The sequence below is a fragment of the Nycticebus coucang genome, chromosome 13, assembly GCF_027406575.1.
Source record: "Nycticebus coucang isolate mNycCou1 chromosome 13, mNycCou1.pri, whole genome shotgun sequence".
NCBI classification, from domain to species: domain Eukaryota; kingdom Metazoa; phylum Chordata; class Mammalia; order Primates; family Lorisidae; genus Nycticebus; species Nycticebus coucang.
In genome coordinates this window covers 62,509,746-62,531,077 of record NC_069792.1, presented here as the reverse complement: position 1 = coordinate 62,531,077, position 21,332 = coordinate 62,509,746, and the positions used below count along the sequence as shown (strand labels likewise).

The 21,332-nt window shown below is 41.9% G+C and overlaps 1 protein-coding gene and 2 non-coding genes across 9 annotated transcripts in view; 1 reads left to right on the top strand and 2 right to left on the bottom strand.

Moving 5' to 3' along the window:
* The window catches only part of VPS13B (vacuolar protein sorting 13 homolog B), a 980,186-nt gene that overhangs the window by 22,997 nt on the left and 935,857 nt on the right, over nt 1-21,332 (bottom strand). For all 7 annotated transcript variants that reach the window (XM_053558614.1, XM_053558617.1, XM_053558615.1 and 4 more), the window contains 2 exons: nt 8,657-8,775; nt 3,087-3,892 (listed from right to left, as the gene is read on the bottom strand). In XM_053558614.1, the coding sequence (XP_053414589.1) occupies nt 3,087-3,892; nt 8,657-8,775 (925 nt within the window). The remainder of the gene's footprint in view (nt 1-3,086; nt 3,893-8,656; nt 8,776-21,332) is intronic.
* On the bottom strand, nt 8,945-9,067 carry LOC128564200 (small nucleolar RNA SNORA26). The gene has a single exon (XR_008374062.1). It is a non-coding gene; the product is annotated as a small nucleolar RNA SNORA26 (small nucleolar RNA).
* On the top strand, nt 16,496-16,619 carry LOC128564209 (U6atac minor spliceosomal RNA). The gene has a single exon (XR_008374069.1). It is a non-coding gene; the product is annotated as a U6atac minor spliceosomal RNA (small nuclear RNA).

Genomic DNA, 21,332 nt, shown 5'->3' with positions numbered 1-21,332 from the left:
AAACATCTCAATTCCCTCTTTCTCCAAAGATTCCATATATGAAGAGACAGTTGTTACTGCTAAGCAAAGCCCACTCTACTACAGGCCCATTTGGGTTACTGGAGGGGCTCAGGGAGGGAGAGCAGGAATCCACCACTTTGCCACCTTGCTCCCACCCAGGTACTGGGGTCCCTCCCTTCTCCTTCAGGCCACACCAAGTGGGGAGACTGCGGTCCCTGGATCAGGACCACACTGATGCCGAAAGCCACTGCCTGACAGGAGGGTAGGATGTGGACCGGAGCTACATCTTAGTGGCATGTGAGCTGGCCAGAAAATATCCAAGGGTACTCCTTTATTTTCCTCCAAAAGAAAATCTATCTTTTACTTACTTGTTTGAAAATTTTGTTGAAAAAGGAAGTGTGCCTGGCTTCTCATCAATTTAAGACTTGAGGGTGAAGAGGGACCTCAGGAAATTATAAAGCCCACATTATTTCCTTCAAATAGGGTCACTCCTTTTAATTACTGTTTATTTTTAAAAACCTCTTCCAGGTGACTCTACAACTTCCCTAGAAATGAGCTCAGAGTGTTTTCAACCACCACAGGCAAGAAACTTCTACCCAAGTAAGTACGTGAAAGCTCACTCCCAGGCCTGCCCTCTCCCTTACAGGATGCTAGTCCATTCTCTCCAGGACCTGTCTCTACCTGTGGCCTGGTAGCCTCTGGCCATCTTCCCTTGTCCCACTCCTTCAATCACTGCTTTCCTTCAGATAATCTTCAGACTATCCCCAGATCTTTAGTGATAGAAAAAAAAACTTGGCCCTCTGTATCAGAATTCCTTTCCTTGGTATATAGTGAGGTGGGGAAGCAGCTTAGAGGATCTTTAGGTGAAATACAAAAAAGTCCAAATTCAATTTTCTTAAGAAAGCTCATTAAAAATGTAAAAGAAAATAAAGAGAGATCATCTTGAGCACACAGCTGCAGAGACACAGTCATCTGGTCCCACAGGCAGAGGTTCCCCACCAGTCCATCACATACAAGGCACTCTCCACACCCCAGCTCAGTGCAAACACTGCCTGGGAGCCTCACTCTGTCCCAGGCCTCAGACAGGTGCCCAGTAACCTCAGTAACCTCAAAAGCTGCCTGAAAGGGAAAGTTTCTGGAATTGTTTATAAGAGTATTTGTCTATTGAATCTCAAATGTTAACTGCTTATTTTTGTCCTTTTTCCCCTTTATTATTATTATTTTTTTTTGTAGAGACACACAGAGTCTCACTTTATGGCCCTCGGTAGAGTGCCATGGCATCACACAGCTCACAGCAACCTCCCAACTCCTGGGCTTAAGCCATTCTCTTGCCTCAGCCTCCCGAATAGCTGGGACTACAGGCGCCTGCCACAACGCCCGGCTATTTTTTGGTTGCAGTTTGGCCGGGGCCGGGTTTGAACTCGCCACCCTCGGCATATGGGGCTGGCGCCTCACCGACTGAGCCACAGGCGCCGCCCCCTTTTTCCCCTTTATTCACCACTATACTAATGAGGATAACTGCTTATTTTTAAATGATTTCTTAGCAAGAGGGAAATATTTACTTCATTGTTGTGTGGACTATCAAACAATAGGTCTGGAAAGGCCCTGTCCCCAATCTTGTCAGACGGCCCTGTTAACTCTGTCAACGTCATTATGGAGAAAAGGCAATCTTACCATTATGGCCATAACACAGGTCATTTACTGCTGCCATCTTTTTTCTTTCTTTTTTTTTTTTTGAGACTAACTCTCATTCTGTTGCCTAGGCTAGAGTGCCGTGGCCTTAGCCTAGCTCATGGCAACCTCAAACTCTTGGATTCAAATGATACTCCTGCCTCAGCCTCCTGAATAGCGAGGACTACAGTTGCCCACCACAACGCCAAGCTAATTTTTTCTATTTTTAGTATGACGCCTGGCTAATTTTTTCTATTTTTAATAGAGACAGGGTCTTGCTCTTGCTCAGGCTGAGCACGAGCCATCCTCCTGCCTTGGCCCCCACCGAGTAGTACGATTACAGGTGTGAGCCACTGCGCCCGGCCTCAAGCTTGTGTGGGAATGCATTCCCCAAGTACAATGGTAAATAGAAGGTTGCACAGAGGTCATTTTCTCCTTGGTAACTTTCAGAAAGTAAGCTTTCCACGTTCTTTATGGCAAAAGGTTGACAAGGTCAACTCTGGGTGGTGTTCTTTGCTTGAATTCATGGGAGCCAGATTGCAACTGAAGCCAGAAGCAACTGAAGCTGCTTTAGAGTGAGCTTGGCTCAGGAACACATGCTTTGATGCCGATTACCATAAAGTATTCTGAGACCACACAGCCCCCAACTCAGTCTTTATCGCACAGTTCTCCCCAAACAAATTTTGCAGGCATATTCAAACCACCCCTTGAAGACTCTTCCAGCTAGACTGCAAAGGGACGCCTTCCCTCTCCCACCAAGTACCTTTGCCCACGGAGTAGCCATCTGCTTAGCACCAGAGAATGGTAAGGCCTGAGCAGAGGCATGCTTTCTCTTTTTGCTCAGGTCTGTGGAGAGGCTGAGACACCAACAGCCTTCTCTCTGTGACCTGTCTAGATAGAGAGTGCATGCCTTTATCACGGTGATCACAAGGCACACAAATCCTCCGAATTTGTTTAGAAAACTAACACCCCAGGCCTGGATTTCTTATAGGACTGGACTGAAGGCCTGGGCTAGTTTTTCTGGTTGCACTAGTGTGCTAAGAAAGGGCCTTGTGGCTCAAGGTGCTAAAAAAAGTGTTTGCTAAATTGAATTAAAATTCTAAGTTACATAATAGCTACTATTGCTTCAGTGTTTAAGTACCAAAAGAAAATTTGGGTACCTTATGCTTTCACCTGATCCTCTCAAAAATCTTAAAATTCATTTTACAGATGAGGAAACCGAGATGTGGGGAGGCTCAATAACTTGCCCAAGATCCTGTATCTAACAGAAGCAGGTCTAGGTTTAAATCCAGGTCTATTTAACTGTGAGGCCCGTGTGTGTCACGTCTCACTGACTGCTTCCTGTGTCTTTAGTGAGGAACTTAAGCCAAAGCGTGTCTTTTAGCTCATCACACACCCCTAACTTGTGTCCTTACCTGCTCTAAAAAGAGCCCCAGCGGCATAGTGCATCGCCAGGGCATGCACAAGCTGCCTTGCCGTGGTGAAGACGGGTCCTCTTTCAAACACTGAGAAGGAGAGAGGAGTGTGGTCAGAGGCTATGTACAGCTTGAGGGAAGCGTGGATGCTGACAAGTAGATTCACCGGGTGGATCACCAGTTTCCGCAACTTCACAGGGTTCACCAAGGCCCTGGCGTGCTGCCTGACCTGCACTGGTAGCACTTGTGTACCCCCAGACAGCTGGGAGGAGGGAGAAGCCAGCTTGCTGTTAGGAAGGTAAGTGTCGAACAAAGTTTTGATGTAGTATACAAATGTATCTTCCACATATAACCGGGCAGGTTTTAATTCAAAACTGAACTCATTAATATCAAATAAGAAGCTCTTGCCCTCAGATAAGGTGATGCAAACTTTGATGAAACAGTTTTCCTTGTATTCTTCTAAATCTCTGTTCGATAACAGAAGACTCTGCATTTTGGAACATTGAACAGATTCTGTTTTTCCTTCCTGGCAGACCAAGACAGCGAAGTGAAAGTTGGACTTGCTATGGAGCTGGTTGTCCAGCTGCAGGTCCCCACAGTAGACCTCCACACAGTACAGCTTGGAGAGGGTGGCTGCAGGCTCTTCCCCAGGGAGAGGCCCAGCCCCTGGGGCCAGGTGGAGAAAAACATGGTCCAGAGTGAGTCTCAGGAGCTCAGTTGATGCTTTGTGGTGGGTGAGGTCATCAAACACTGCCAGGCTCAACTGTGTGATGAACATTTTAAATGTAACAATCTTCCCCAGAGTTCTAGAGGAGAAAGGGAAGAGAACAAAGAGAACATTAGTCTCCTTCCTTTTCTTTCTTTCTTTTTTCTTATATGACAGTGCCTTATTAAACAGCTCCTGATGGGACATCTAATTCTCATAAGAAACAAGTACGAACTCTACTTTCTTTTTTTTTTTTGCAGTTTTTGGCCAGGGCTGGGTTTGAACCCACCACCTCTGGCATATGGGGCCAGCGCCCCACTCCTTTGAGTCACAGGTGCTGCCCAGAACTCTACTTTCAATACATTGTGTCTGGACAGAGCCGGTCACACTATTCATGGTATTGGGAAACGCTCCCAGTGGGACTATTACAAGTTCCTGTCATATTTCTCTATGTGTTTCCCTTATCAACTCCAAAATCTCTCTAGTCTTTGTGTGCTAATTCTTTATCATGATGATCACAAAGCAAAGAGATAATAAAATAACTGCTACTCCTCAATTGAGAAAGTGAAGTGAGCAGAAGGAAACTTGGCAGGAACTCCCACCACCACAGCTGCCCTGTGTGGCACCAAGTCCGCATTCTGCCCTCTGCTGACCATGTTCTAGGGCACTTCAGTTCTCTCCTACATCATCTTTTCCTTCCTTATCAGCAGCTTACACACACACTGTCATTCATTCCTCTTATCTTGTAAAACCCCTCCTCTAGCTCCCCACTGGTTTTCCTGATCCACTTTATGTAGACTCTCCAGCACCCTTTCCTGTCCCTCTCCTTCCTGCTTTCTGGAGCGCTCCACAGAAGTTTTTGTTGCCCTCATTCCTGGTCTAGTAAGATGACTCTTGTCAAGGTCACTAGTGACTTCCACTTGGCCAATCAAGTGGTTCAATCTTTTGATTGGTTCAATCAAAAGATGAACTTTCAATATTTTGTTGACTTGGCCACAGGGGCATTTTGCATAGTTGCTAAGTCCCTCCTGGAAACACTTACTGTACTTGTCTTTTCTCAGCTGTATCTCCCTGGTCTCCCAAGCTCAGTCACCCGCGCCATACCCTTCCTTCTCTCCCAGGCCTCTTACACTCAAGGTGCCCAAGGCTCAGCCCCTGGGTCTCTTCTCATTCCTTGTGCACTGACATGCTTGGAGATTGCATGTAGTCTTGGGATTTGTGGTACCATCTGTATGCTCAGGACTAAGTGTCTAAATGACGTATCAATAAAATGTCTATCATCAAACTCTTGATCTTAGTGCCATAAGACTACATATAGTCTTTCCCATCTCAGTTAATGACAACCACATCCTACCAGCTGCTCAGAACAAAAATTTTGGAGTCATCCTTGATGCTTCTATTTTCAGTCCTTATCCAGTGCCTCAGGGAAATCCCACTGGCTTTTCCTCAGAAGTACATCCAAAATCTGACCATTTCTTACCTTTTCCACTGATACCATTGTAATCTGAGCCACCAGTACCTCTAGTGTAACTATAATAATCTCCTAACTAGTCTCTCTGCATTTTTCCACCCTTGTTTCTCTATAGTGACTTCAACAAAGCCAATGATCTTTTAGAAGTGTAAGTCACGGTGTGTCATTTCTCTGTTCAAAAGCTCTAATGACTTCCTTGTTTCACTTAGATTTAAAGCTCAGCCCTCACCAAAGGCCCATGAGGCCCGAAATATCACCTCTCCCTCTTTCCAGCCTTTATCTCCCCAACTTCACTCACTGCTTCCTTAATCTTCACCCTCACCCACAGCAGCCTCCCCGCTCCTCCCTCAGTCCAGGCACACTGCTTCAGACCTTTCACCCAGCCATGCCCACTGTCTGGAAAGCTCTTCCCTCAGATAATCATGCTATTAGCCTCCTTGCTGCTTTCAAGTGTTTGCTCAAACGTCAGCTTCTTGGTGAGCCTTACCTACACCACTTTTTTTTTTTTTTTTGAGACAGAGCCTCAAGCTGTCGCCCTGGGTAGAGTGCCATGGCATCACAGCTCACTGTGCAACCTCCAACTCCTGGGCTAAAGCGATTCTCTTGCCTCTGCCTCCCAAATAGTTCGGACTACAGGTGCCTGCTACAATGCCCACTATTTTTTGGTTGCAGCTGTCGTTGTTTGGTGGCCCAGGCTGGATTTGAACCCGCCAGCTTAGGTGTATGTGGCTGGCGCCTTAGCCGCTTGAGCCACAGGCGCCGAGCCAGCCTACATCACTTTGTTTAAAATTCTACTCTCCCAGTCTGTAGGCCCAGGAATCCCACCCTCATACTGGGCTCTGTTTTTACCTCTGCACAATGCTGACCTTCTACTCTGATACAGAATTTCCTTCTTTATTACATTTATTCTCTATTTTCCCTACCACATTCCATGCTTATGAGAATGTAATCTCCTCAAGGGGCAGGGATTTATTTTTTTATTTACAGATGTATCCTACTCCTAGAAGAGCACTTGGCATCTGGTAAAATATTGCTTGAAAAATATTTGTTGAATAAACAAATTAAGGAAGTAGAAACACATCCTTATACCTTTTTTATTTCTACAGCTTAATATATAAGTTGTTGCTATCGTCATTAACATTTACATCCTAGAAAAAATGCTCCTGAAATTGTTATATGGGATTGAAATCTGTGCTATACAATTTAAAATTTAGTTTCCAATTCTGTTATACTATTAATTTTTTACAAACACTTTTAGGCCAAGAAAACATTCTATCTGTTATAAATTCAAATTAGTAGATCTCAAACAAATGAGTTCTTAACCATACATGTGAAGCATGGAACATTTTAAAGAAAGGTTTACACAAATGTATCAAAGTTGACATTATTATTTTTCTGATTATAAAATAAATGCTATTATAAAAATTAAAATACATAAATTATTAAACAATCATTTAGAACCCCACAACCATCAACAATTTTGATTGCTCCTTTTCTTTTCAGTCTTATTTCTAGAAATGTTTTCCATATGTATATGCATATTATATGTATTGATGGGTATATGTACAGATTACATAAAAAGGATCGTATCTATATATTTAATATTATACATTGCTTGCTTTATTTTAAATTATATCATGTACATTTTTCAATCCCATCAAAATTCTTTTTTTTTTTTTTTTTTTTTGTAGAGACAGAGTCTCACTGTACCGCCCTTGGGTAGAGTGCCGTGGCGTCACACGGCTCACAGCAACCTCTAACTCTCGGGCTTACGCGATTCTCTTGCCTCAGCCTCCCAAGCAGCTGGGACTACAGGCGCCCACCACAACACCCGGCTTCAAAATTCTTAAGATCTCTTTTTTTGTAGATATAACATTTATGTATCATTTCCCTACTGATGGGCATTTGTTTAAAAATTATTATTATTTTTTTGCAGTTTTTGGCCGGGGCTCGGTTTGAACCTACTACCTCCGGCATATGGGGCAGGCACCCCACTCCTTTGAGCCATAGGCACTGTCCTGATGGGTATTTGTATTCTGAATATTTTGCCATTATAATTAATAGTGTGATAAACATCTGTATATGTCTTTGCCTACTTCTCTAATTATTTCCTTAGCTTTTAAACTCTTACAAGTAGAATTTCTAAGCCAAAGGGATTTTAAAGCTCTTAATGCATATTGTTAAAGTGTTATCCAGAAAATAGTACCAATTAATACTTCTACTGGGACTATATGTGATGAATCATCATGGTTAATTTCATAAATAATATCTTATTTAAGTTTACATTTCTTTGATTACTTGTATTTCTTCTTCTTTTCATCCCTTTTGCCCTTTATTATGTTTTTGAAAAAAGGGATATGTGATATTATTCCTGTTGAATTATATGAGTTCTTTTACATTTTAAGGATATTAACTGTTTGCTTGGTTCTATTTTTTCCAAAAAAAGTCATGATCATAGCTCATAGCACTCTCCAACTCTTGAGTCCAAGGAATCCTCCTGCCTCAGCTTCTTTTTTTTTTTTTGAGACAGAGTCTTACTTTGTCACCCTTGGTCGAGTGCTGTGGCATCACAGCTCACAGCAACCTCCAACTCTTAGGCTTAAGCAATTCTTTTGCCTCAGCCTCCCAAGCAGCTGGGACTACAGGCACACCAAGCTATTTTTATTTTTTGGTTGTAGTTGTCATTGTTTGGCAGGCCCGGGCTAGATTTAAACCTGCTAGCTCCGATGTATGTGGCTGACGTCCTAGCTGCTGAGCTATAGATGCTGAGCCCTGCCTCAGCTTCTTGAGTAGGTGGAACTACAGGTAACTACCATATCACCTGGGTAATTTAAAAATTTTTTTGTAGAGACAAGGTCTCGCTGTATTGCTGCTTGGGCTTGTCTTGAACTCCTGGCCTGAAGTGAGCCTCCTGATTCAGCCTCCCAAAGTGCTGGTATTATTGATTTGAACCACTGTGCTGACCCTCATGTTTTTAAAACCTGATGGCAACACTCAGGTCAAAGGAGGGAAATATGGCTCTAAGAGGTAGATTTATATTTGATGTAGTTCTAATTGCTAACTTTTATTACTAATTATTAAGTTGTATGCATATAGAGGTACATGAACTCACATTTCATGTTAATAATAATGGTATAATTCTAAGATGCATAGTTTGTAAACACGCTCATTAAACTTACCACAGAAGGGGTACCCAAGAAAGATGATATATAAAACTACCTATTGTAGGTATGATTTAATGTTAATAATCATATCCTTACATATGGATTACACAATAACTAGCCAAAAGCTTTAACACTTAATTAGAGATGACAAAGAGTGGTAAATGGTAGGCTTACAACTTTATAATAGGAAAGGTTACTATATTGCTACTGGGAAAATAATTAAAAATACCTGTTGTGATTGGATAAGATAGATCCTGCTTTTCCTTCTGGGGCCATAGAGATGAAGACTGTGCTGCACTGGTGGACGATGTCCACATACACATAGCCAAACCCAGTCAGGAACACAACCTGCAAAAAGAATATTCAAAATCCGATTAAAAAGAAATAAAAGATACTACTGAAGTGGCCCACTTCAAATGTCTCAAGTTCTGATTCAATTCCACAAACACTTCCTGGTTACATTTCTTTCTATCCATGTGTACAGGCTATTTAGTTGACTTTATTTTTTTTTTTTTTCAGCTGTGACTCCAGACAGGATCCAGAGAGGAGTTTTAAAAATCTCTTCTCTGGGTTTTATGGAGATTTACTTTACCCTTCTGTGTTAGCCTCTTAAAGCACTGCATCAACCTTAAAAGGGCACAGGAAAGGGTGTATTTAGTTGACTTTAAATGAAGAAACTAAACAATGATCAAATCTAGATTTTTCAATATCCAGCATTAAGATTCACAGAAAAGAAATGATGAATGATGGGGCATGAGTGTCTTTAATCTCTGCTTCTTTGGAATTGGCGAGTAACTCTGTATGGGCTAGTGTCCAACCCGGGGGCCCACTCTGCCTGTGCATATGAATCTTGGTGGGAAAAAAGAAAAACCTAAAATTCAGGACTTAAGTTCAATGTGCAAAAAAACCTTTCCAGCTCTTGAATGTTGACTTACTATTTAGGGGGTGTTCTTCATACTGGAGACACAAAAACATAATCCCCTCTCCCCAATAAGACACGTCATAATCCCTCCAAGGTCCCTTGTGTACTTGTATCAAGAATTTTGGATAAGTCAATTTGCTTGGAGTTGAAATTAATTTTTCTATCACGAAAAAGTGGACTAAGACCTAAAACAGCTCCATCTCAGAAGCCAGGTGCCAGGCCAGCAGAACAAATGTCCATTCAGTATTAAATACCAATGTTGCTTAAATGGATAAATATTTGAAAACAAAATAGAACTATTTGCAAAACAACTCCAAAAACATTATGTTCACAGCCAGGATTACCTGAGGGTAGGGGCAAGAACCTCCTTATGCTTGGAAATGCTGATTCTCATGATCTGCGATATCAATGTAGTCCAAGTTTGGGCCCCTTATTATTGTGAGGGCAGCAAATAAAAGCAGACAGACTGGAAATTACTGGATGAAGGAACAAAGCTAGGTGCTTGCTTGACCAAGAATGAATGTATTTTAATGCTGACCACAGGAAGAGGTACCAGAACCACAGGAGAGAGTCATAGGCTCAAATCTGAAGCAACTTCACAATCCCTGGGCTGCTTTCTTTGTGCTGTGACTCCTTCAGAATTTCTGACCATCTTCAGTGCCCAGAACGCCTGATGTCATCTTTCCCTCCTGCTTCTTGGCCTCCCCTGCAGCCCAGCTGTCAAACTCCCTGGCGCTGCCTGGTTCCTTCACTACTATCTTTTTCATTCTCTGTTCTCTACACCAGCTTAGGCCCTTCTGCCACATACCACTCTTGGGACCTAGAATTCACTTTTTCCCCACAGGAGACTTTCACACTCCTATGTATCTTTACACACGCGGCTTAGTGGACACTCTATTCCATGATGCAATTCTTTACTTTTTCTATTCCTCTGTAGCTTGACACCCACTCCTACATTGTAAAAGCATTTGAACCATTGTTTTTTTCCTATTTGACTAAGAATTTTTTGTTTTGTATTACAGTTACCTGTTAATATGCCTGACTAAATTACTAGATGGTAAACTTCTTGAGGGCAGGAATGGAGTCAATTTGTTATATGTATTATGTGTATCCTGATGAATGTGTTTTCCAAATGAATTGTTTTATAAAAGACTGTATTTTGAATTTGTCATGTTTATTCCAAGGTAAGAATTGAACTCGACTATGATAAAATTTGAAATTAATTTATAGAAAATAATTTTTTTTTTTTTTTTAAGCCGGGGCCGGGTTTGAACCTGCCACCTCCAGTATATGGGGCCTGGCGCTCTACTCCTTGAGCCACAGGCACCATCTTTAAAATTTGAAATTAAAACTTGATGAGTGTTTTAAAAAATGGCTCAGTTCATGAATCTTATAAACATTGCTGTTTATAAGAGCCATCTCTTTGTATGATATGTAAGGTAAGCCTATTGCTTTTTTACTAGGCTAAAATGTATGGAATTATTTATTTGGTACAAACCTTTATTAAGGTCTTACCTTCTCATCTATATTTCCTTTTTCTAAGTGATTGTTTATGCCAGGATGGGAACCTGAGGCCTTACAGCCACGTATGGCTCTCCAGATTCCCAAGTGCAGCCCCTTGACTAAATCCAAAGTTTACAGAACAAATCCCTTTATTAAAAGGATTTGTTGTATAAAATTTGGATTTTATACAACAAATAAAGTCAAAAGGCTGCAGTCAAAAGGCTGCACTCTAAGATCCAGAAGGCCACAGGTGCCCTGAGACCATAAGTTCTCCACCCCCAGGTTTTTAGCACTCTTTGGAGGAAAGAGTATGCAAATAGGGAAATGTTAATTGTTCTGTTCATTCTCAAAGAAATTTCAGGTATTAGGACATGAGGAATCTCAAACTCTCTAAGGTAATCAAGATCAGGTAAGTCAAAATTTTCTGTTAACTGCCTAAAGGACTTTAGAAAGCAAGTAAATTAACCCAAACTTTCACAGTATTTTTCCTGGCCTCAAACCTAGACTCTAGAAAGAAATTTTTTTGGATGTCTCTTTCACTCCCTGCTGAGAATGTTAGAAACATAGGCTTTAATCCATTGAGCCTATCCTTGTCTCTCTTTACAATTTTGAGAAACAACTCACAACTCTACGCCTTTTTTATACTGGCAGCTCAATGGATTAGAGAATTAGGACCATGAGTAACATAGAAATTAGGCACTTGAACCCAGGTAAATCCTTATCTTGGTCTGATGGCTTGAATATTTAATCAATTATTCAACAAACAGAGAATACCTACAAAGATTTAGTCACTGTGTCAGGCACAGGGGACATAATAACATAATCCTGTCCTTCCACGTTGCTCACAGCCTCATTGATGAAAAAGCCAAGTAAACCCATAATGAGAAGATAACTGACAGTTCCAGGGCAGAGGTGTATAAAATGCTTCTTCCTCTTAGTGTATGTTAATGGTCTCTGTGGAAGCTCCATGGGAACAATGGTTTTGTGTCTGTTTCCTTCAGTACTTATAACCAGTGCCTGGTATTCAGTAAAGATAAGGCTGATAAGCTGAACGGACATCTTCTCAATGTGGTTGCTGTTGTACATAATTCTGGTGTTTACCCTTGTCTAGCTTTCCTTTCCTTCTGGGCACAGAGCAGGATCATCCTCCCATCCCCCTGCAGTTAGGTATGGCCTGTGACTAGTTTGGCCAACGGGCTAAGGGCAGAATTGGCACATTACATTTATGAGCCAAAGCATGAAGATGCAGCTTCCTTCCCTGATGCAGAGACTGAATAAAGGCTGTATGTTCCAGCTCACTGGCAGACCAAATCCAGGACATGGTAGGGTCAGGAGTGGTGGCTCACACCTATAATCTTAGCACTCTGGGAGGCCAAGGCAGGAGGATTATTTGAGGCCAGGACTTCAAGACCATCCTGAGTAAGAATAAGACCCCATTTCTATAAAAAATTAGAAAAACTAGCTAGGCATGGTGATGCATACCTGTAGTCCCAGCTAGTAGGGAGGCTGAGACAGGAGAATCACTTGAACCTAGGCCTATCACTTTACTCTATCCAGAGTGACAGAGCAAGACTCTTTCTAAAAACAAAACAAAACAAAACAAAACAAAACAGCTATGCTCACTTATTTAAGTATTACATATTGTTGTGTCTAAAAGCAGAGTTGAAAAGTTATGAAAGAGAACTTAAAATATTTATAATCTAGACCTCAAAGGAAAATTTTGCTGACTTCTGCTCTAGATAGTTGTCATAGATGGCTACACAATCAATGAACTGCACATTCCAGAATCCATCCCCACACTGAGCTTGATTATGTGACTTTCTTCAACTCACATGACACCAGCAATAGAAAGATGGGTAAAACTTATTTACTGGGGTGTGCCCGCTTGGTACCCTGTGAGGGGACCTGGTCCAGCCTCCTTAAGGAGTAAAGATCATGTGGTGAGAGAGATGCCCAGACTTCCCAACTGAACCAGTCCCTTAGCCAACTCTCCAGCTAAATGCAGCTGCATGAGCGATCCCAGGCTCATCCTGCAGAAAATCACCCAAACAATTCCTTAGAACCACAAGAAGTCATTAATCATTATTCTGTTAAGCCACTAAGTTTTGGGGATGGGTTTTTACAGGGAGGCAGATACAGGATGATGGAGCCCCCACCACTCTGGCTCCCTGAGGGACCGTGTAGAGCAGAGCCCCCGGTGATAGACACTTGGCACGTGGCATGAAGAGGAAGTAAATTCTAGGATTATAGTAGGCAGCATAACTCATTTATATTAACATAGATATTGGTAATAGAAATATGGTTCTAGCAAGAACATGAGGCCCCAGCTTAATGGTCAGGCAGTAGAAATTGATATTGAAAGCTGTAATAATGGGCGTCCATGTCTTAAAGAGGCAAGAAATTTGGTAAAACTGTTGCCCGAGACTACTTGTGAGGTTGGTCATAAGCTTAATAAATCCAGCTGTCGAAGATGAGGTCTGAAAATAAAACATTGGCAGTGTTGCTGGCTGCCGTCTCCTGTGTCTGGCACACTACCAATGTTTTGTACTATAAAGAAGAGATGAGCTCAGGGAAGAGTTGAGGAATTAAAAGTGAAGAATTAAAAATGAGAGGGAATAGAGGTATTCTTGCTCTTTCATTTCTTTCAAGGTTCTTTCAGAGCTTTGCAAAGTTAGAAATATTATAAAGTCTGCTATAGTCCTAATGTTGTGTTTCCCCAAAATTCATGTGTTGAAATTCTGCCCTCTAAGGTGATAAAATTAGGAGGTGGGGCTTTTGGGAAGTGGTTAGAGTCTTCATAAAAGAGGCTTGAGAAGGTCCCTCACCCCTTTGGCCACATGCATGACAGTGAGAAGATGGCCATTTGTGAACCAGGAGGTGGGCCCTCACCAGATACCAAATCTGCCAGTACCTTGATCTTGGACATCTTAGACTCCAAAACTGTGAGGGTAAGTGTTTGTTGTTTATAAGGTCCTCAGTTTAAGGTATTTTGTTATAGCAGTTTGAAGAGACTAAGACAAAATCCTGAACAGCAAGAGCTAAAATTAGAAAGCCTTTGAACATGAAGAAAGATTAATAATATTAAGTCTTAGGGCTCAGTGCCATTGCTCAGTGGTTAGGGTGCTGGCCACATACACCTGGGGCTGGAGGGTTCGAACCCAGCTTGCTAAAAATGATGACGACAACAACAACAAAATAGCTGGGCATTGGGGTGGGGGCCTATAGTCCCAGCTACCTGGGAGGCTCAGGCAAGAGAATTGTTTAAGCCCAAGAGTTTGAAGTTGCTGTGAGCTATAACGGCACAGCACTCTTCTGAGGGCGACATAGTGAGACTCTGTCTCAAAAAAAAAAAAAAAATACTCAGTCTTAGGTCTGACTATACGCATCACACTCACTGTTAAAACTTAACTCTTAAAGTGACTTAGAAAAAAAACTTTAGATCAAGGATACAACTTTAAAAAGACCATGGATGTGGTTATTGGCACACAGAATTCCCTGGAATCATACAGATAAGGATTCCACCAAGTTCCTGAAATATTACCACTGCCCAATACACTCATGAACCCGGCTAAATAAGACTGTGATGGCTTAAGACTCAATATAGTTTCAAGTGGCCAAGAAGATCTGTCACAGGGTGGATCTAGCAGAAACACTGGTAAGAGAGCTACTCTAAGAGTAAAAACAGGGTTCAGAAACTACCTCTTGCTTCTAGGGTACAGACTCCAAAATACATGCCCAGAAACATTTCAGAATTGCTATGGGCAAGAGGTTGCTGTATGTCTCTCATTCTTCCCCTCTGCAAACCGGAGGGGTTATTACTATTAATCCTGTCCTCTAAAGTGGCAGGGAGAAAGGGAGCAGATAAGTTCATAGGTCTCCAGACCAAAGGGACTCTTATTCAGACTAAGGTTCACTCAGAAGTACTTGATTTCAAGTGTGAGATGGTGACTGGTTAGATTCCAACCAGTGTAACCTTGGAGGAAGATTTGTTTGCTCTGTGTGTGAAAAAAAGATGGCCAAGGGGATTTTTTTTTCCATCTGTTTGTTTTCACAGAATAACCCACCCAGTCCTGATCAATGCCATCATCTGATTCTTTTTCACTTTCTTCAATTCACAGTAGTAGCATGGGGCCTAGGCAACATGTAACAAGACATTTGCTATTTTGCCATTTGAATCTGTGTTAGAGCACTTTAATCAGTTAAGACTCTATTTTACATATACCTTAGGCTTCGACCCTAACTACTGCCTTCCACTCAGTATACTATCTTTTATAATTACAAACAAAAAAGTACTTGGATATAACTGTGTTTTTCTAGGTACTTGGTTACTTTAGTAAAATGATCATTTATATCCAACAAACAATATTTTAAACAATTATATAAACTTAATTTTACTAAGTAAGTTACATAAGTGACATATAGGACATAACAAAAAGTATTCTTTTTTTTTTTTCTTTGAGACAGAGTCTCACTCCTTGCCCTGGATTGAGATCGGTGGCATCATCACAGCTCACAGCAACCTCAAACTCTTGGGCTCAAGTGATCCTCTGAGTGAGGTTGAGTGAGCCTCAATTCTCTGAGTAGCTGGGACTACAGGTGCCTGTCACGACACCCAATACTTAAAAAAAATTTTTTTATTACAGAGATGGGGTCTTACTCTTGCTCAGGCTGGTCTTGAACTTCTGATCTCAAGCAATGCACCTGCCTCTGCCTCCTACAGTGCTAGGATAACAGGCATGAGGCACCATGCCTGGCATGAAAGTCTCCCCTCTTTCCTCTTATTTTTTTCTTCCCCCCAAAGGCCATATGTGAAGATTCAAGTATAATCAAGACAGAGTTATCAAGCATCCCAGAGCTGATTCAAGTTCCTGTTACTGAAAGTCCTTAATCTGTCCTCTCCTCCAGTTTTCACTGATTCCCTCTTCATGTGGGCTCCAATCCCATTATGGTCCATCTTGCTGGGCCTCTCCCATAGCTCTCTCTCTTCTATCTGATTCATTTGGCCCCACTTCACATTTTCACTTCCTTTCTCAGTGGAACAGTCTTGCCATCACTTTTTTTACTCCTAGCCTATCCTGGCTACCTTTTCACAACCCAAATTTTCCTAAAGGTAATTTTCTCCATCTCAGAGGAATTCTACCTACTGTTAAAAATGATAGTTTTCTCTCCTACTGTGACATATTTTAAAGAGAATTTTTAAATTTTCTTTGAGAGATGAGGATCTCGCTCTGTAGACCAGGCTGGTCTCAAAATTCCTGTTCTCAGGTAATCTTCTAGCTTTAGCTTCCTACGTAGCTGGGATTACAGCAGTAGTTCTCAACCTTCCTAATGCCATGAACCTTTAATACAGTCCAAAGGGGTCGCAACCCATAGGTTGAGAACTGCTGGATTACAGGCATGAGTCACTGTGTCTGGCCTACTTTTGAATCTTTAAGTTGAAGATAGTATTACACTTGTCTTTTCTAGGGAACTGATAATGATGTATAGATTGATCTAAAGATATGCTAATTAGTCATTTTATTGATATTTGTTTATCTGACTTTTTGCTAAAAATCATTTTTCATAAATAATTTCCCTGTGTTAGGAGGGAATACATTTGAAATTTGCTCTGTATCAATAGTCTGTAAACAAGTATCTTAGATAGTGCTGTATAAAAGGAGTGAAGACTAGCACTCCTCTTGACAAGGATGGAAGAGGCCCTTGGTCCTGACTACATGCATATGGTTAAAAAAATTTAAAAAAAAATTGAGCAGAACTGTGATATAGAATTCTAAGACTTAGACTTGAAGGGAGGCAAGAACCTTATAGAGGGAGTACAGGAGTAAGATGTAACCTGCTTGGTTCCAGGTAGTGGCCTGGTGGACTAGACAGCCTTCTCTGAGCTGGATTCTGTGCTGTAGTAATCCCTTGGGTGGTAGTTGCAGAGACACTTGAGAGTGTTAGAGGCTGACAACAGAGAGACCTGTTAAGGGGCTATTGCTAACATCTGGGAAGGAGATGATGAACCAAAGCCTGGAGGTAGACCCCAGTGACAGAGATAAGGGACACATTATGGAGACACTTCAGAATCTGGTAAGTTGCTGATTGTGTGGGAGAAGAGAGAAAAAGGAGAATACCAGCTGCACTTAAGTAGATAGGCTTAGAAGCTAGACAGTCCTCACTATGAATTCCATGACCACTTATCTTGAGCTTCAGGTAGTTTCTACCTTTAATGCACATGATGGACATTGATGACAATATTTCTGGAGTGCTTGAGATAAAACAAGCATTTGAAAAAAATGTACCTCAGTATTATTAGTGAGTTTTGTACTGGGAAAGCAGTGATGACATCAACTGAAGGAGAGATGCTAGAAGAACCCGGCTCGGGGGTAATGGAAAATGATCATCTTGGTTTCAGACATGTTGACTTTGAAGTGCTTGTAAGATTTGTCTGAGATGTCTAATGGGTAACTGGAAACTTAGATTTGGAGACTGGGAGGATGTGGGGACCAGATAACAATATCTAGGAGTGACTGGATGATAGACAGTAGCTACAGCTATGAGATGAGTTAAATCTCCCAGAGAGAAAAGAAGGAAGATGAATATCTAAGTTGATCAAGATAGAAAAGGTTGGATAGGGATGAAAAGAAAACAGCAGTGGTTCTGGACATAATTTTTGCCTCTGTGTGCTTTTTGAAAAACATTTTAGGGAAATACTTACTTTTGAGTATATTTGGAAACAGTTGTGACTCAGCCAGAACAAACTGTAAACACACAGGAGACTCTAGACCAGGGCACTTGGCAGACATTCAAAAGTACGTGCCAACTTGTTGGTATCTGTCTGGCCCTGATCCAGGGTATAGGGGAAGGTAAGTAAAGTAAAGAAGAAGTGAAATACCTGCATTACGTATTTTATAAACCAGATACTCACTTGGATAGACAACTATTGTTTCTATATTAAAATTCTTGAATGGAAGCTAAAGATATCTCTGACAATTACTACCTGCTACTTTAAGCATTAGTGCTCAAGGTTACCTCTGTGTTATCTGCACCAAATGGGCTAATTACACATCTGAGTCCTGGGTTCATGGAGGCATTTTTAAAAAGTCCCTCTTAATATTCTTTTAGGTGAGAGTAGCATTTAATAGCACTTTCAGATGCACTTTCTCATTTAATAAATGTGGGCTAGATCACAGTACTGCTTGATTGGACCCAAGCATTAGGAAAGTGTCTAGTGATTCACTACATTAGACCATAGACTGGTCCTGTTCCACAGATGTATTAATGACTTAGATGAACATGTAGACTGCCTGCTCTCCACATCTAAAGATGACATAAAGCTACCATGGATATTTAACATGTTATATGACAGCATCAGAAGTTTCTTTAACAAGCTGGACTAAGCCAATAGCAACAAGACTTAATTTATTGGGGATAAATGTAAAGTCTTGTCATTGGGTTCAGAAAGTCAACTGTAAAGTAAGTCTTATGATAAAAGACCTGAGCGATGTGGTTGATCACAAGTTCAATAATAACAAACGATTGGAACTCATTAATAAAAAGATAACTCAGTATTCTACTTTATTGAGGAGAGATTAAAGATGGCGACCGAGTAACAGCTTCCCTGCAACTGGGAACAGCAAGTCTGGGGAGATAAGACTCTAGGCATCTCTGGCTGGTGGGATCTGCCTATAATCATCCCTTGGAGGATACAGGGAGCCAGCAAGGGACTTCTAGACCCCAAGAGCAGGACAAAAACAGTGGAAAACTGGCAAGTGGTTGCGTGTGTTCCATCCACCTAATCACGCCGGCAACCGTAAGTACAAGCAGCAGTGAGACAAACTGGAATAGGCCTTACCTGTGAACTGTTTCGGTGTTCTTGGACTTGGCACTCAGTTGAACTGCCTTGGGGAGAGCTTGAGCAGGAGTGTGGAGAACTTTGGGCATTGCCTGGGACCCCAGACTGAGCCAGTGAGCTGGGCGCAGGAAGCCATTGTGAAAGAACTGCCCCAGCAAGCTCCGCCCTCAGGGTTTCAGAGCAAAGATTGGGCGGGTCAAAGTAACCTACTGATTGAGCAGCCTAAAGGTGGGGACTGAGCTGCCTTACAGCCTTAATCCTTAGGGGCAGAGTGAGACGGTTTTGGCACACTGGAGCCTTGGGCTGTTGCCCTGGGTAGAGTGCTGTGATGTCACAGCTCATAGCAACCTCAAACTCCTGGGCTTGGTGCCGCCCAGACCTCCATAAGAGCTGTGCGGCGACCCCCGACCAGGTACCCACACCCACTGGGCCTCCACATTCCCTGACCAGGAACTGCGGGAGCCACGCAACCCTGTGACCTCCCTCCTGTGTCCTCCCAGCTTCCATACTAGCCCATTCATCTGGACAGGGACTCTGGTAGCTGCATGCCCTTTGGAGCCCTCCCTGCCTCTGGGCAGAGCTCTTCTCCTGGCCAGAGACTGCTGGAGCCTTGGGCTCTCTGTGCCAAAGTCAATGGGTGCCTGGCACTCCTAGAACCATGCGCACCACCCCCAGCCCTGTTGCTGGATCCGGGTGTGTCACAAACCGGAGCTGCTTCCACAACCAGAACTCCCCAGCTAGAGCAGCCCCAGAGGAACCACAAAGGGTCACTCCCTACAAAGATCCAGCAACAATAGAGTGATCCCGCTGGGGTCTAATCTTGGAGAGACACCTCCCCAACTCTGAGGACAGCCAGAGGCAATGGTGAAAAACAATCATGAGGCGAAATCAACAGAAAAACTCTGGCAATATGAATAATCAGAGTAGATCAACTCCCCCAAGGATCAATGGGGCAGAAACAGCAGAAGACCCCATGCACAAACAAATAGCTGAGATGTCAGAAATTGAATTCAGGATCCAGATAGCAAATAAGATCGAATTAGAATTCCAAAAGTTATCTCAAGAATTCAATGGATTCAAAGACCAAATGACCAAAGATTTCGACACATTGAGACAAGAAGTTGCATCCCTCAAAGATCTGAGAAACACAGTAGAATCTCTCAGTAACAGAATGGAGCAAGCAGAAGAAAGGCTTTCTGACATTGAAGACAAAGCTTTCGAACGCTCCCAAACCCTCAAAGAAGAAGCGAAATGGAGAGCAAAAACAGACCACTGTCTCAGAGAGCTCTCGGATAATTTGAAGAAAACCAATATTCATCTTATAGGGATCCCCGAAAGTGACGAAGTGGCTTCACAAGGCACAGAGTCTCTTCTCCATGAGATTATGAAGGAGATCGTTCCAGACATGGCAAGAGATTCTGAAATTCAGATAGCAGACAGTTTCAGAACTCTAGCACGACTCAACCCAAATAAGACATCCCCCAGACACATCATAATCAATTTCACTAAAGTTAATATGAAGGAGAAAATTCTGAAAGCTGCCAGATGAAAGAAAACCATTACCTATAAGGGGAAGAATATCAGAATAACTGAAGATCTCTCTGCTGAAACCTTTCAAGCTAGAAGAGGATGGTCATTGACTTCTAAAACAAAATAATTTTCAACCCAGGATCCTGTACCCAGCTAAACTGAGCTTCATTTATGATGGAGGATTGAATACTTCAATGACATTCACATGTTGAAGAAATTTGCCACAACTAAACCAGCTCTCCAGGACATTCTTAGACCTATCCTCCATAAAGACCAGCGTAATTCTCCACCACAAAAGTAAACCCACCCAAAAGATTTTTGATCAAATTCCAACTTCCACAGTCGCAAAAGGATTAAAAATGTCCACCAGTCTCTCGAAAGGCTTATCAATACTCTCAATTAAAGAGGCATAGGTTGGCGGACTGGATACAAAAACTCAAGCCAGATATCTGCTGCATACAAGAATCACATCTTACATTAAAAGACAGTTATAGACTCAAGGTGAAGGGATGGTCATCTATATTCCAGGCAAATGGAAAGCAGAAAAAAGCAGGCATTGCAGTCCTGTTCGCAGACGCAATAGGCTTTAAACCAACCAAAATAATTAAGGATAAGGATGGACACTTCATATTTGTTAAAGGTAATACTCAATATGATGAGATCTCAATTATTAATATTTATGCACCCAACCACAACACACCTCAATTTATAAGAGAAACTCTAACAGACATGAGCAACTCGATTTCCTCCACTTCCACAGTAGTTGCAGATTTTAACACCCCTTTAGCAGTGCTGGACAGATCCTCCAAAAAGAAGCTAAGCAAAGAAATTTTAGATTTAAACTCAACCATTCAACATCTGGACTTAACAGACATCTACAGAACATTTCATCCCCCCCAAAACTGAATAAACATTCTTCTTATCAGCCCAAAGAATGTACTCCAAAATCGACCACATCCTAGGCCACAAATCTTAACCTCAGCAAATTTTTTAAAAAATAAAAATTATTCCTTGTATCTTCTCAGACCATCATGGAATAAAAGTTGAACTAAATAACAACAGGAACCTACATACCCATACAAAAACATGGAAGCTAAACAACCCTATACTGAA